Source organism: Anarhichas minor, unplaced genomic scaffold (genome assembly GCF_050575085.1).
Source record: "Anarhichas minor isolate MPS153535 unplaced genomic scaffold, ASM5057508v1 ptg000027l, whole genome shotgun sequence".
Lineage (NCBI taxonomy): Eukaryota > Metazoa > Chordata > Actinopteri > Perciformes > Anarhichadidae > Anarhichas > Anarhichas minor.
Window position 1 is genome coordinate 3,822,277 of NW_027466473.1, and position 16,167 is coordinate 3,838,443.

At 41.3% G+C, this 16,167-nt stretch overlaps 1 protein-coding gene across 1 annotated transcript; it reads right to left on the minus strand.

The window, feature by feature from the left end:
* Positions 1-1,396: 1,396 nt before the first annotated feature.
* cfap58 (cilia and flagella associated protein 58) lies at positions 1,397-15,502 on the minus strand. The gene is made up of 18 exons (XM_076101344.1): positions 15,497-15,502; positions 12,356-12,625; positions 11,943-12,091; positions 11,715-11,865; positions 10,566-10,760; positions 9,946-10,083; positions 8,797-8,956; positions 7,016-7,098; positions 6,661-6,852; positions 6,346-6,507; positions 5,790-5,936; positions 4,709-4,849; positions 4,387-4,610; positions 3,834-3,942; positions 3,535-3,639; positions 2,150-2,269; positions 1,652-1,776; positions 1,397-1,508 (listed from the first exon to the last, which is right to left on the minus strand). Exons 1-18 carry the CDS (start codon positions 15,500-15,502, stop codon positions 1,397-1,399), a joined length of 2,589 nt encoding a protein of 862 aa, XP_075957459.1.
* Between the last annotated feature and the right edge of the window lie 665 nt (positions 15,503-16,167).

Sequence of the window (16,167 nt, forward strand, 5' to 3'; positions counted from 1 at the left end):
AGTTCTTCTCTAAATCAGAGGACTGCTGGTTTTTCCTGATTAGACTGTTCAGACTGGAGGGATCTCTTCACTATAACAGAGGACATTTTGATTAATGCTGGTGCAGACAATGGCCGACCTGATCTGTCTGTTCTGCTGTCTTTCCTTCTTTTAATTAAATATCAGACCTCCCCAATATACATCATCTCTTCTTTAAATCTCTTGAGTAGATATACTGCAGTCAAATGTTTCTGAACAGTTTATATTCTCGGATTGTTGATGCAATCAGGCAACACGCTTGTTGTTGAAAAGTAAAGAGCAGTTTATTCACAGAGCACCTCTCTGATGCAGTCCTCTTAAAGTGCTTTACAAGTCAATAAAAACAAGACAGCTAAAGAACACAGGAGTGACGGGTCTGTCCACCCTAAAGGCTGAAGGAGGGAGGTCTGACCGAGGGGACAAGTCGGGGTCAGATGACCCTCTAGTCCAAACTTTATAATATAGTGTCAAACATTAATGAATAGAACTTTCAGCCTTTGGACTGCTGTTCTAAGAGAAGGACAATTCAACATACAATAGATCACAAACAGCAGCACAGAACCTTGTCTTTAGATAAATATATAGTAGACTGAGTCAGTAGATGTGTTATAAGACGGTCTATACAGCAGTGTCTCCCGTAGGGACTCCTGTCCTCTGCATACTGAAAGTCATGTGGAATTTGTTCATATTTGTTATGATTGTATTCCATGTAGCTGGATACGTATTTTACAGCAATGATGTGCTGAATGATGTTCTTCTATGGTTCTGTCTTTACAAAGTCCCTTCCAAATATGTCATAATATCAGCTTTTCACTTGATGATTATCATGGTCAAAAGAATGTTATTATTTCGATATCTATAGAAAATCAGTCAAATTCATCTCCAACTTTGTTTATTTTGCGTGTTTGTCAATATTTTTGCAAATGAATGACACTCAAGAGTGTAGGGAGACACTGCAACTGTACAAAAGCCTGACTTAAGAGACGGTGCATTATTTAGACAATATCACCATATGTGCATAATTAAATATCACGGTTAATGTCAATACAGTATATCACAACAACCCTACCTCCAAACCTGCAGAGGTCTAGTTTATACCTCAAGGTAAAGGGAGACTTCATTTGTTGCTCAATATTTATATTTTGATAAAAAACATCTTCTCGAGCACGATTAAGGATAGACTGACAGCTGTTTCCTTTCTGATTGCCCAATATGCATCTACATTGTGAAAGTCTTCTTCTGAATATCATTATGATTAATGGTTAAAAACCTTTCACTTGCTGATAATGTCAGGTTATGTGGTAATGAATGTTTTCTCATTTCGAATGATGTAAAAGATGTCTGAAGGTTAATCACATATCCCCTCATATAAAGGCCATTATCGTCTCACAGGGTTGTCGATCCTGAAGCCTCCTCCAGTGAAGTGAGGTTTGCTGCTCAGCTGGGGCAGGGCTTCCAGCTGCTCCACCGTGGTCCTGGTCCTCTGCTCGCTGATGAGACACACAGAGATCCAGGGCATCAGAGACCGAGCTAAGCTATCACTCGATAGTACATGTTGTTCCCTGCATCAAATGAATTGTGCATGTTGAACAAATCAATACTACTTCATTAAAATGACAAAGATCAACCTCACCTGTGAAGCTTTTTCTGGCTGAGGTACTTCTTCTTAGTGTTTGCTAGCTCATTAGCTAATCTTTGATTCTCACTTTTGTACTCGTTCATCTTTGAGTCGAGCAATCTCACCTCTGCTACCAACGCCTGTGAAATCAGAAAAAGATGACATAATTTTGTGTTAGAACGTGGAGAAGCAAACAGGTACCAGCTTTGACCTGCAATCAGGTGCTGCACCTGTTCTCATATAGATGAGTGTCATGTCTTAACATACACATGGACAGTTAAACAGTGAGCTGCATTAGTGAAGATCATTTGATACAAAGAAAGTGAATGGATGAACTGTCTGATACAGTATCAACTCACATGTATTTGTGTCGGACAACAAATTGAAATGATCTGATGGAGTTTGGCACGTACTGTATTTAGACAACTTGTTCTACATAATTAAAAACATTTCATGAGAATCCTTCATCCGAAATGAAGGATTCTTTCCTGAAAAGGGGAGTTGTGTGATGACCTGGAGCTTTTTAGTTCTCTCTCTGATGGTCCACTGGCACTGCTGGAGCTGCTCAGCTGCCTCTGGACCCAGCTGCCGGGCCATTATGTGCTTCAGCTCCACATACAGCTTCTCCTTTTCCTTGGTGGGGAAATAGAAGGAAGGGACATTCAACAGATGATGGAGAGGTAGAATGAGTGAGTGAGTGAGCCTACATGCTCTTCACAGCCTGTTTCACCAGGAGGGGCGTGTGTTGCTCTATGTCACAGTGTCTTCCTTGCTACTGCCACCAAATCATGCTAAAGTCAGACATAATCAAATTCTACACATAGAGGCTTTAAAATACAGAATCACGACAACACGGAAAAGCATCAGTCTTCAAAGTTTTTGGCCGCAACCAACATAATAATATAATGCAAAATACATACAACATAACGTGGGTGATACATTCTTCTAATTGTTAACAATTAAAGTACCTGGTATTGGTTGAGTATCAAAGCCTGTTGTATATTCTTTCTCTCTTCCATATATCCATTAAAACACATGAGTGAGCCTCACTGAAGCACTAGAGACATGTTCCTTCATCACCATGAACACACAATGTAGTTTATTTTGACTCAATCCTACATACACCGTCCTGCCATGTGTGTGGATGTGGATAGAAAATGTGGATTAATCCTCCTAGGAAAATAGTCCCCAACAAATGCACTATTTATTCTTATTTGGGTTCAACTACAGTGGTCAGCTAATTTACTGAAGTTATTGTGCCCTTTTTCAAAACGAAAGAAGATATTTGTGACCCGCATATACAGTATATATATATATATATATATATATATATACTTTCACAGACTAATGTCTTATTGGTTTGGGTCAATTCATGGGACTTGTTGGCAGTAATCATAATTAAGAATATCATCAGCCTTATCCTTTAAAGTGCCAGTGTGTTGCATTTTGAACGATTGTGAAACTGTAGTAACGTGAGCCGCAAAGTACAAAACTGTGGTAAAGCCAGCTGCCATGTGACTTTTGTTGCTTCTAAAGTAGAGTTATTACGATAAGGATGGCCTCTCAGCCTTACCACGGTGTTGCACTCCGCGGCTTACCGTCGTGGATTGGGAGGAGTGAGCGGAGGGCCATTCAGTTGGTTGCAAACTGCAATCACACCACTAAATCCAACACACTGTCCCTTTAAGGCCTAATGACAAAATGGATCATATATGGAACTAATGACAGATTCTATATAGTAAATAATAACTTAAATCAACCCTAGTTTCTGATGCCATATAGTTATGAAGATGTATCAAAAAACACGGGACTTATACAACTAACTATCAAACTCAGTGTGTACATTGAGTGTGTGTACTTGTGTACACGGTTCATTAAGGAGAGTGTCAAGTGTTTACCTGTAATAGGAGTTCGTGTTCCTCCAGCTCTTGGGTCTTGGCGATCAGTCGTTTTTGTAAGGACTGAATCTTCTGGATGAGTTGGTATTTGCTGGGATCACTGCCCTGCAGAGGGAGAGTCCTTTAGCTGTTAACGGCCTGATCTTTTCCTCTTTGAATGATGACACTGTGCTTGAAGTGTGTGAATGGTCTTTTAGAAAAAAACTAAATGCTCATGTCACTGAAAGGAGAGAAAAACAGAGGCTTGGGTTGTATTGGCTAAGATAATCCACACAGACACTATTAAACAAGTGCTTCACCTCCAGTCGCCTCCATCGGTGAATGTTTATGGGCTTCAGCTGTTCCTCGAGGACGCTGTTCCTCGTCCTCTCTCTAAGCAGCTCCCTCTGCAGGTGGAACAGCTCTCGCCTGTGAAACAACAAATCCTATTTCCCACAGTTCTCACATACAACATTATCCAAAGAAGTAAAACACTAAAGCTTAGTTTGTACTCGCCGTAGTGAAGCCGGCACAAAATGTGCTTGGCAGTAAATGAGTTAATTAACCCTGCGGAGCACCTCTGAATTTCTCCAACTATAGACGTGATCAGAGCTTTTCAGACATGACTGTCACAAATATTCACTGGTAAAAGCACTATTTACATGCCTGAGGATTTCACTAAGATGTCTTAAAAAAGTCTAGATTTGAGTAAATATTTAATATTAATATTCAACCTTTGCAATTCTTTTTCCATCCTGTCCTCCTTCTCTACTCCAAATTCTTCTCTTAGAACAATTCCCCGCTGACTGTCTCTGTTCAAACTCCTCCACTTCCTGTTCTCTTCATCCTGCCCAGGCCCTCCTCTCCCTTTACCTCAGGTCCTCTGTGTTGTGAACAGTCTTGTCCAGGATGCTCTTCTTGCGTCGGAGCCTCTTGATCTCCAGCTTGAGCAGGCGGATGTCATCCATCTGCTGGCTGTAGTGGAAGTCCCCCTTGCTCAGGATCGATTGCTGGATCCTGATCTTCTCATAGAGCAGCGCACGCTCATCGTTGCGGTGTAGCAGCTGTTTGCCCAGGTTGTCTCGCTCCCTGATCACCTTGAGAGAAGTTTTGCCAACAAATAAATCAGATACAAGTCTCTGCTTGTCATCCTCTGTCCCTACGTATTCTAGTCTACCTCCCTCTCTTTCTTTACCTGGTCCAGTTGTTTCTTCTGTTGGACCTGCTCAGCATCGGCGTCGGCTATAATCTTCTGCAGTTTTTGCTGCTCTGCTTTCTGACTGTCAACACGCTGCTTTGTTTCTTCAAGCTGGAGCTTCATCAGCTGCAGCTCCCCCTGTAGCAGGACACAGACATGGGTGCACACATGCACACAACTTAGACAATGAAGGAGGCCCTAAACAAGTAAAAACCAGTCATGGTTAATAATGGCTGGTTAATCTTTAGATAAGTGGGTCAATGGTTCCCAGTGCTTCTTGACAAGGCAACTTTCAACAGATGAAATATAGTTCATGCTCATACATTAAGGTGTATTCATTTGGCAGATGCTTTTGTCCAAGTGCATTTTAAAGGAGCATTGTGTGAGAGTTAGTGGCCTCTATTCGTGAGGTTATAGATTGCAAGCAACAACATAGCCCTCCACTCACCCTCCCTTTCCAAGCGCTTTGGACCTTCAGGTGGGGTTAGGCTTTAGGATTGTATTACTATAGGAGCTACTTTTATCAATACTACTTTTTTATTAAAAAACAAAGACATTCTCAACAGGATGAGATCTCTTGTCCTCCTGTTCTCTGTCCTCCTATCCTCTGTCCTCCTGTCCTCCTATCCTCTGTCCTCCTGTCCTCTGTCCTCCTATCCTCTGTCCTCCTATCCTCTGTCCTCCTATTCTCTGTCCTCCTGTCCTCCTATCCTGTCCTCCTGTCCTCCTATCCTCTGTCCTCCTGTCCCCCTGTCCTCCTGTCCTCTTGTCCTCCTTTCCGCTTTGAGCACAGCCCGACAGAGAGAGCAGAGGAGATGCACGCTGCGTGATATTAAAGGACACCTAAACATTAAAAAGTACTATAATATACTATATGAAGCACCAGTAACGTTTTTTTCTAAGCTACCAAAAACATAATGATTTTTAGTTTCAAGTGATTGTACACTAATGTTTATATGTGTGTTTATATTCAAGTTCTGCCAATGAATCCCCCAAATGTTACACACTGTTTGTTTAAATGATGATGAGGAACTCAAAAGCACAGCCCACTATGAACCAATGAGGCAGGCTGCAATACCTTGAGGGCCTCATTGTCCTTGTCCAGACGCTTGTGTTCCTGCTGATCCTTGGTAAGGGCAAGCTCCTTCCCAGTGATCTCATCTCTCAGTCGGGTGACCTGGTTGTTCATGGTCTTCATCTTCCTCTTCATCTCTGCAATCTCTTCCTGAGGAGAGAGACAGATAGTGAAAGAAGGGTGGGAAAAGACAATTGTATCATATTAGACATTTGTGTAAAATTGTCATAACTAGCATATCAAGGTCACAGTGACCTTTGACCAGCAAATTCAAATCAGTTCATTCTTGAGTCCAAGCGAACGTTTGTGCCAAATTTGAAGAAATTCCGTCCATCATGTTCATGATGGACGGACAAACCGTCTGATGGACAACCTGAAAACATAATGCCTCTGGCCACAACTTTCACCAGGGTGGAGGCGTATTAATATCAGTTAGACATTTCCCATTTCCTGGTAACTATCGGTGTAATGTGGGCAGGATGAGCCAGGGATCGAACCACCAACCCTTTGATAAATGTTCGACCTGCTCTCCCTCCTGTGATCAGCTGTGTTTTCGTACCTGAGCCTCGATGAGGTTTTTGCTGTAGAGGTTCCTTTCAGACACGACAGACTCCAGCAGGTTCTCCTGCTGTTTGAGCTTGCTCTCCGCCTCAGTGACCTTCTTCCTCCAATCAAATATCTCCGTCTCTCTTACTTCAACGTCACTCATTTTTTGTTGCACCTGTGGAACGGGGAAGAGTTCCCCTCAGACACACAAACGTTGACGCCAGGTTCCCCAACCGTGTGATGATAAATAGCTTAAAATCATTGTGTGTACTGAAAATAAGTCCACGGTATGAAATGCAATTAATTAGCTCTCTTCTGCATAACTTGCCTTCTGCATGAGGTTGCTGGTCTCGTTGATGTAGCGGTCGCGCTCTTTCTCCAGCTGTTGGATGATCTTGCGCTGCTTCTGGGCCTCCTGGCGGTAGCCACTGATCTCGTGTTCCAAGGTCTTCTTGTCCTGCTCCAGGAGCTTCACAAGGTTCTGCTGTTTCTCAGTTGACTGGGCGGCTTTAATCATGTTCTATTGAATGGGATCATGCACACAAATACAGGAGCATGAGTAAATGATGAGGAAAACTGTAGATACAGCATAAATACCCTGTGGGTCACTGCTGTTCTCCATATATAGTACATCACACAGGTACCTCCGTTTGCAAGAACCTAAGGTGCTCTGCAACGCATACCTTATTTAAGATGTCTCTCTCTCGGATTAGCTCGTCTATAGCTTTCTTGTCCGTTTCAACTTGCTTTTGGGAAGATTCAAGATCTGTGGGGGGAGAAAGGTGGGCCCAGTTTGTATAGATGGTCAAAGCCAAAAGTGTTGATTATGAACTCGTTCTGTTTCATGAGTGTACCATAACAGCCGTGGTTACACTTTTTAATGCGACTTTTGTCATGCGATCATGCCCGCAGACAATAACTGTCAAGTCTGTAGATAAGATAAGATCTGGCTCACATTGGAATCCGATCAACCAGACCACGTGCCGAGGTGACCTGGCTCACAATGAGTTGGGATCTCAGTAAGGTGTAAACAGACAATTTATCAAACGGAGGTCACCATCATCTTCCTCCGACACGGGAGTTCCTCTACCGAGGAGAGCAGAGGGAGGAGAGGAGGAAAGGGGCACAGCTGAAACATGCTGTCTGAGTCCTGTTGATGAAAACGCAGCAAACATTTCCTGATTTTGCTGCTTCAAAATACAAGCTTTATTGTGAAGAATTTATGGGAAAATGTTTATTACTGAATTAGTGGAGCTTTGTTGATGGCTTTTCTTAACTAAAACAAGGCTACAGGGAGGAAGAGTAAGCAGCCCAAATAACAGACTTTATAGAATTTATTGGAAATGAAATGTGTTCATCCACCATTTTACAGCCGCACTTTAGACCAATAAATATATATACGATCGCTATCCGATCAGGCAGGTCACCTTGAAGTGACAAGTGTAACCACAGCATATGTCATCTTAAGTAATTCAGCAGGTCTTAAGAACACTGTTTTATATCTGAATGAAAATGATTGCATTGCAGTACAGAATCAAGTAGCCTAATTCTACGAATCATAAAGGAGAAACAAAATAATGCAAAGTAATATCAGAGACGAGGAGGGGGGTGAGGCTCGACAAATAAAAAGGTCATCTGAAAAACACATCACTGTGCATACAGAGACCCAAACCTGGGCTGTTTCCTCTCAATTACCATAATGGTTTTAGACCTTCCATCCCAACTTCCACTCTGATGATGGCATTCAGAGAACTGGCTGTTAGAGTTAAGAAACAAGACCAGCAGCTGCTGTTCCAGCTCCATCTGGACCGCTTCCACCCAGATAGTTTCTGGTACTTGCTTCAGACGGATTCAGGTTATGATACTGTTACTATAACAATACTACACTGAACAAACATATAAATGCAGCACTTTTGCTTTCACTCCCATCGTCCACGAGTTTAAATAAAAGAACACATTTTTGAGTGGCAGGAAAAATGCTGACTAAAGGTGTGTTCACACCAAACGGTTTAACACTGACTTAAAGAAATTTGTTTAGAAATATATAATATAATAAGCCTTTTGTGTGCAGAGAAAAAAGTTTTAGACGTTTTATTTCAACAAAAACATGTTGGTTTTGTAATAATAGAATAATAATACAGATGTATATAGCACTTTTCAAAGATCTCAAAGATGCTTTACATACTGTAGTATGTAAATAAAGACATGGGGGGATTGCTGGGGAAGGCCAGTGTGCTCGTGTGTAGAGGTGGGTTTTGAGGGCCTTTTTGAATGATGGTATTGTGGGGGCAGTCGGGACATTTAGGTTTCATCATCTCATGTCAGACTTCAGAACTCATTTAAGCTCATGAGCTCACAGCCAGGGACAAGGACAGAGCAGCACCGAGGGAGGGAAAGACTGGGAACAAAGGGAGGATGATGTTCATTAAGTGTGTCAGTGATTCAGCATGGCGAGCCCCCGTACCTTTCTCCAGACCAGCGATCTGAGCTCGCAGTGTCTCCCTCTGCACGTCCACGTCAGCTTTCTGATCCTCCATCTGGTGGAACTTCTTCTGGACGGCTTCTCTCATCTTTGTTTGTTTGGCAATCTCCTGACGCATCTGATTCACCTCCTCTTCTCTCATCTGTCGGGTGGGAGGGGAGGAGTTGTATGAGGCATTACAAAGAAGTGGAAAGGGTTTGGAAAAAGGAGAGTGCAGAACAGATGCAACTGTGAGTTGAGGGCTATAAGTCAAATGTGGTCTGTCTCTCTGACCACAGCCCTCTCACACTGTTTCAAAGTACTTCAGATTAAGCAGGTGAGCAGTGTGAGTGGACCTGTTTCTGACTGGCTCACTGAATGATATACCCGGAGTAGTGCCCTCTTGTGGTTCAATAGGACAGAATCACATCATCTATTATCAGGAATCCTACGCTACAGTAGAAATGAGAATTGTACTGAGGACAGAGTTAGTCCAATGATTTCCATTTAGAATCAGTCTGATTCTGTCACTGTACGCTGCATGTTAAATAATATCTGGACTGGCCAACTTTCTACTGTATGCAGCTTACAAAAGATCAGTGAGGAGTTAGTAAGTTTAGGTTTCCACTAAGCATGAATGATACTCCGTGTTCCAAGCGTGTGTGGTATCATAGTAAGAAATAGCGGTGCGGTAAGACCTCTGTACTCCTGCAGTGGGCACAACGTTGATGCAGGTTTCAGGATGTTTTTTGAAGTGAGTTGAGAAGGGTTTTCAAAAGAAAAGTATCATTTGGAAAATATCAAATATTATTCATTATTGCCTCCAAAAATAACAATATTATTCCTATAGCCTTTTTTCCAAATATGGTATTCGCCAAAGTTAGCTGCCTATACAAGCATGTGTGGAAAACAGCCCTGAAAGAACAAGCTTACACTCTCATAACTCCATGTTGTATGAGTTACAGTGTGAACTCTCTGTCAGTTCTATTACTTTACCACTCTCTCTATGCTATTCACAATCAAAATCATGCACAGGCACACACAAACACTGCTACCACACACAACCAATCAGGCATATGTATATGTGTTATGGCCTCTGTTGCTCAGGTGTGTGTGTCTGTGTTTTGTGTGTGTCAGTGGAGCAACGTGTACCTTGAGCTCATTTGCGTTGTGCTGATTTTCCAGAGACAGATGGTCTTTGACTGAAGAGAGCTGCTCACACTCCTGCAGCAGCTTGTTGTTCTTCACTTGCAGCTGCTCCAGCTCCCTGGTGGATCGCTCATTCAAGATCTGTCAAAGTCAGGGAAGGGATTCAGGTGTGTGAGGAAAATCATGTTTATTATCTATGCATGTACGTATGCATGATGTAATGTTATTAACCATGGAATCACATGTACATTGGTTTTACAGTGTTATGGTTAAACATCCTGAATAATACATTTGATACAAAAGATTCCCAATGTGCCCTTTAGTTCATTTGAGTTTGTAGCTTCATATAATGGCTTAGTGATCTACACATTGAATCTAATTAACATACACACATATATATATCTATATATATATATATATACTGTATATGTACACTCACAAATGAAGACAAAAACTCCAGACAGGACACGAGAGGTTATTAAATGGTTTATGGAGTATGAAAATGATGTAAATCATTTAATGCATTATATATTGACCAGATCTCAGATTGAATATCAATATAACAGCAGCTGGTTTCCTAAACAACACATTGTGAAGAGTATGCGTCCCACTACTTTGCTCACCTTTAACTCTTTGAGCTGCTGCTCCAGTCTCTGCTGCTCCTCTTTGGCCCTTTGGCCCTGCAGACTCAGGGCTTTGATGTCCCCCATCTTGGCCTCCATGTCGACGTGCAGCTGCTTCACCTCCTTATCCAGCTTTTCCTTCAACCTCATCTCTCGAGAACTCTCATTCTGTTGTACCTGGAGCTCCTGCTGGAGCTGGATGTAGTCGCACAGAGCAGCAACAAGATGGCACCAGAGCCAGATTTAAATTCACATTCAGCAAAGCAATTTGTATTCCTCCGGCATACATTATGGTCATCTGCAGGCTCAGTGATGTGGGAACAACATTGTAAAACACAGGTAACATAAGTTGAAGTTACAAATCTGATTATCCTCTACCTCGCCACACGTCTGATTTGCTGTTGCAGAATCTGATATATTTAGTGCAATCTCTTCATGAATAAAAACCTTCACACAGAAAACTCCTTGTGTCTCTACCACCAGTTTGAAAATGTGACATAATCAGACGTACAGTAGAGTGCCACCAATACTGTCTCTGTAAAAAGTCAATCAGAAAGCTGCAGCTCGAGTCCTCACTAAGACCAGGAAAGTGGATCACATCCCTCCAGTTCTGAGGTCTTTGCACTGGCTTCCTGTCCAACAAAGACTTGACTTTAAAGTCCTGCTGTTGGTTTATAAGGCACTGAATGGTTTAGGGCCAAAACACATCTCTGATCTGCTGCTACCTTATGAACCATCCCGACCCCTTAGGTCGTCTGGGACCGGTCTACTTTCTGTTCCCAGAGTCAGAACTAAACATGGAGAAGCAGCGTTCAGTTGTTCTGCTCCACATATCTGGAACAAAGTCCAGAAAGCTGCAGGTCTGCTGAGACCCTCAGCTCCTTTAAATCCAGACTGAAGACTTTTCTGTTTGCTGCTGCCTTTAATTGAACCACATTCAAGGATATTAATCAATTTCTGCATTTTACTACTGTATTTTATTTCTTACACTGGTTTTCAGTGTTTTAATTGTTTTTAAATCTCCTTTTCTTTTGCCTTATGTTTTGATGCTTTTAATGGTTTTATGTGAAGCACTTTGAATTGCCTTGTTGTTGAAATGTGCTATACAAATAAACTTGCCTTGCCTACAAGAATGTGACACTTGTTTACCTGAGAGATATTCTCTGAGGCACTATCTCGTTGGGCCTCTATCTCCTGCTGGATTGCGATGGCCTTGTTTAGTTTTTCTCTCAGACCCTCCAGGGTTGACAGCAGTTCGTCTCTCTCCATAGTCAACTCCTCATTCGTTTTTAGTAGATTGCTGAAAAAACAGATTACAGTTAGTTCCATCCACACAATAAATGATCAAGAGCATGGGGACAGGAATAAATGGCTCACCTCTGCTCTTGGTCCACAGAGAAGCCGGTTTGTTCTTCAGCCATTTTCATCCGGTTGGCAACTTCTTCTTTTAAATCCCTGATGGTCTCTTTGTCCCTCCTCTCTTTATCATGAGCAGCATCAACCATTTTCCAGCCTTTATCCAGCTCCTACAGTGTAAACAAAGGAACGTTTTAATACAACACTGCTGAGTTCATGGTATCTGAGAAGTCCAGAAGAGGAACAATTATAAACCTTCATGACTTCATTAAATGTAACCTTCTATACTGTACAAACTCCATCAATTTGCATTCCTGGTCCTTTATTTTACACAATACATGTGACATAACCTCCATATTTGCAATCAGGGACATAAACAAACAAATAATGAACACATGCTAGAGTACACAGCGTTGCATGTTCTGGTAATATACCCTCTTTAGTGAAGTAATTGTTGTCTCGTCTTCCTGGGACAGTTTCAGGGCCGCTGCTACTTTAGTTGAGGTGGACACAACTTCTGCATTCAGCTCCCTGCATTTGGACATCAGTCTCTTCTCATTATCTCTGGACTTCTTCAGTGCATGGATGAGCTTCTCGTACTCCACCCGGACCTTGTCCATACTCTTGTCCTCTACCAGCTCATTGAGGATCATATGAAACTCCTCCAAGGACTCACACATGTCCTCTCCTGCTGGTCTTGTCTCCTGGAAAATACAGCAGAGCCACAGAGTGCAACTTCAAATGAAAGTAAGGCGGGGAGAACGTAAGCTTATGATATGTGAACGCCTGGGGATGAATAAAGTTTCTATCTATCTATCTATCTATCTATCTAGTACACTTGAGGGTACTTTACTTGATGTTACTGAAATCTGGACCTAATGGCCTTTTTCAAGTGTTGCCATTGTATTTGACCCTGGAACTTAAAGTTGAGAATGAGGACACGGCTGTTAAAGTTTGTTTGGAGAAGCAGATTTTATCACCCCAGCATTCAGGCAAACGACAGGTGTTATGTGGAATAGTGTTTCCCTTCTGTTCAGTGGTTCCGGTTAGGAACGGGTTGGTTCAGTTTAACACTGCGGTCAAGTCAGCAGACACTCAGATCTCCGTGGTCAACTCAGCAGACACTTAAATTGTAGTGCACCTATACGCTGAAACATACGGTAAACGCAACCAAACGGCACAGGACGGGAGCGAGCGAAAGATTTTGCAAAGTTAGCGGAAAGATTAACGTGAGACAACTTCCGGTTTTCTACAGACGAACATCCGGTTTTCAAAATAAGATGCCAACAAAGTATACATATTGCATAATGAAATGAGATTAAATGAATTATATTCACATTAAGTATAAAACATGCTACCTGCATCTCCTGAGTTAAAGGAAAAATACACCTAAATTGTGCGTAAAGTGTCTTTATTCTTTGATTTGAGGGTTGCTGGAAGTTAATAATACCTGACTGATGGTCAATTAAGATATTTTACGAAGCAAAAACTCTGAACTGAATTTGTATCTTCAAATGGCACATTTTTTAAATGTTTAAGGTGCTATAAAAATGTTTTTCTCAATAATTCCACACGACTAATGCATATATGTTCAGGACAAAAATGGGTAATATCACAATATTTAAGGTGCTACAAAAATATTTTATTTATTTTAGGCTATGGCTTACATAGCCTAAAATGTAAAATAAAAACCCCAAATTCTGTATCTCAGAAAATTAGATATTACATAAGACCGATTAAAAAAAGGATTTTTAATATAGAAATGTTGGCCTACTGAAAAGTATGTCCATGTACAGTATACAGTTTGCACTCAATACTTGGTCGAGGCTCCTTTTGCATGAATTACTGCATCAATGCGGTGTGGCACGGAGGCGATGAGACTGGCACTGCTGAGGTGTTATGGAAGCCCAGGTTGCTTTGATAGCGGCCCACACTGCCAAAAGCACCAATATGGTTTAATGACCACGGTATCACTGTGCTTGATTGGCCAGCAAACTCGCCTGACCTAAACCCCAGAGAGAATCTATGGGGTATTGTCAAGAGGAAGATGAGAGACATCAGACCCAACAATGCAGACGAGCTGAAGGCCGCTATCAAAGCAACCTGGGCTTCCATAACACCTCAGCAGGGCCACAGTCTCATCGCCTCCGTGCCACGCCGCATTGATGCAGTAATTCATGCAAAAGGTACGCCGACCAAGTATTGAGTGCATACTGTATACTGTACATAGACATACTTTTCAGTAGGCCAACATTTCTGTATTAAAAAACCTTTTTTAAATTGGTCTTATGTAATATTCAAATTTTCTGAGATACAGAATTTGGGTTTTTTATTAGCTGTAAGCCATAATCATCAACATTAAAAGAAATAAACACTCGAAATATATCACCTTGTGGGTATATTTTCTCAATTCAAATGTAAACTTTTTATTACACTTCAAATATTCATTTATTAGATATTTTCTCAGTTCAAATGTATGAGTTTTAATTTGAAATATCTCTTAATTGGGACAGTAAAAATGTCTAATTTTCAGTGTGGGTGGAGTCAACGATGTCCTCAACACATACATGTCAGTCATTGTCTGGAATTATTGAGAAAAATATTTTTGTAGCACCTTAAATATTGTGATATTACCCATTTTTGTCCTGAACATATATGCATTAGTCGTTGTGTGGAATTATTGAGAAAAACATTTTTATAGCACCTTAAACATTTAAAAAATGTGCCATTTGAAGATACAAATTCAGTTCAGAGTTTTTGCTTCGTAAAATATCTTAATTGACCGTCAGTCAGGTATTATTAACTTCCAGCAACCCTCAAATCAAAGAATAAAGACACTTTACGCACAATTTAGGTGTATTTTCCCTTTAACTCAGGAGATGCAGGTAGCATGTTTTATACTGTGAATATAATTCATTTAATCTCATTTCATTATGCAATATGTATACTTTGTTGCCATCTTATTCTGAAAACCGGATGTTCGTCTGTAGAAAACCGGAAGTTGTCTCACGTTAATCTTTCCGCTAACTTTGCAAAGTTCTTCGCTCGCTCCCGATCTGTGCCGTTTACCGTAAGTTTCAGCGTATATGTGCACTACAATTTAAGTGTCTGCTGAGTTGACCACGGAGATCTGAGTGTCTGCTGACTTGACCGCAGTAGTTTAACGTAGGAGGAAACACATATCGACCGGGAACACCGGGTTAGAAGACTGCCCAAAACAACAAAAGCAGCTGGTTGCTGAAACTAATGTTAAACAAATGTGTGTCTCTTCTTCGGATCTCTCTGCCCCCCCCCCCCCCCCCTCTGAACCTGCCTATGCAGCTGAACGAGGCTCGCCATGAGTCTGTTACTTCTACAGAGTCCCTACAATAGGTAATTAAGCTAGCTGCATGCTAACAGTTCACTCTCCACGCCGTCTAAATCCACGCCAGATTAGCCAAATGTAACGCGTATTTTGCTTACAATAACTTGCTACACTTTAACGTTATGTTCCAACTATAATGTAACATATAATCACCAACGTTAAGTTGCCTTTTAAAATCGTTTGATACAAAGGCCTCAGGAATAGCACTTACCTCCATTATAAGAATTGAAAAATCAATATAACGCTAACCTATATCTACTCGGTGAATCCTTACAACCAGCGTTGCAATGGCGTTAGTGTTATCAATGGAGATGTTGTCATCGGTTGCTGAGCAACGCAAATCTCGCGTGAAAAGGAGCCTCTGTTGAGCTGGGTTAGAGTGTCACTGAACAACATGCACTGATACGTGATCAAGAAAACTGAATGGAAGCCAGTCTGGAAAATAGAGTATTATTTATAACAAAGGATATTAACCAGAGAATAATCATTTCATTCATTCTTTGGAACCATGAATTCATTCAAAGATAAAGTGAGCGTTTATACTAGCACAGGGGTTATATTCATTCCACCCCATGTAGTCATGCGCTTTCTTTGTTTTCCCCGCATGCAATGTCATCACACACATGTTTTAAAATGCTAATCCCAAAGACCACAGTTGATCTTCGTGAATATTTCAGTAGGATTACTTTAGTGAAAGATGGACGGCCTGGTATAGACCCCCAATTTCCATTGCATTCCATTTCCAAAACCCTCCACTCAGCCCTCATACATCTTGAGAGTATCAACACTTACAGCAGAATGTTGTTTGTTGACTCCTAAAGTCATCCTCCACCCTCCACCATATTATATAGCTTTGCTGTTTTGTGTGGTTTTTTGCTGTAT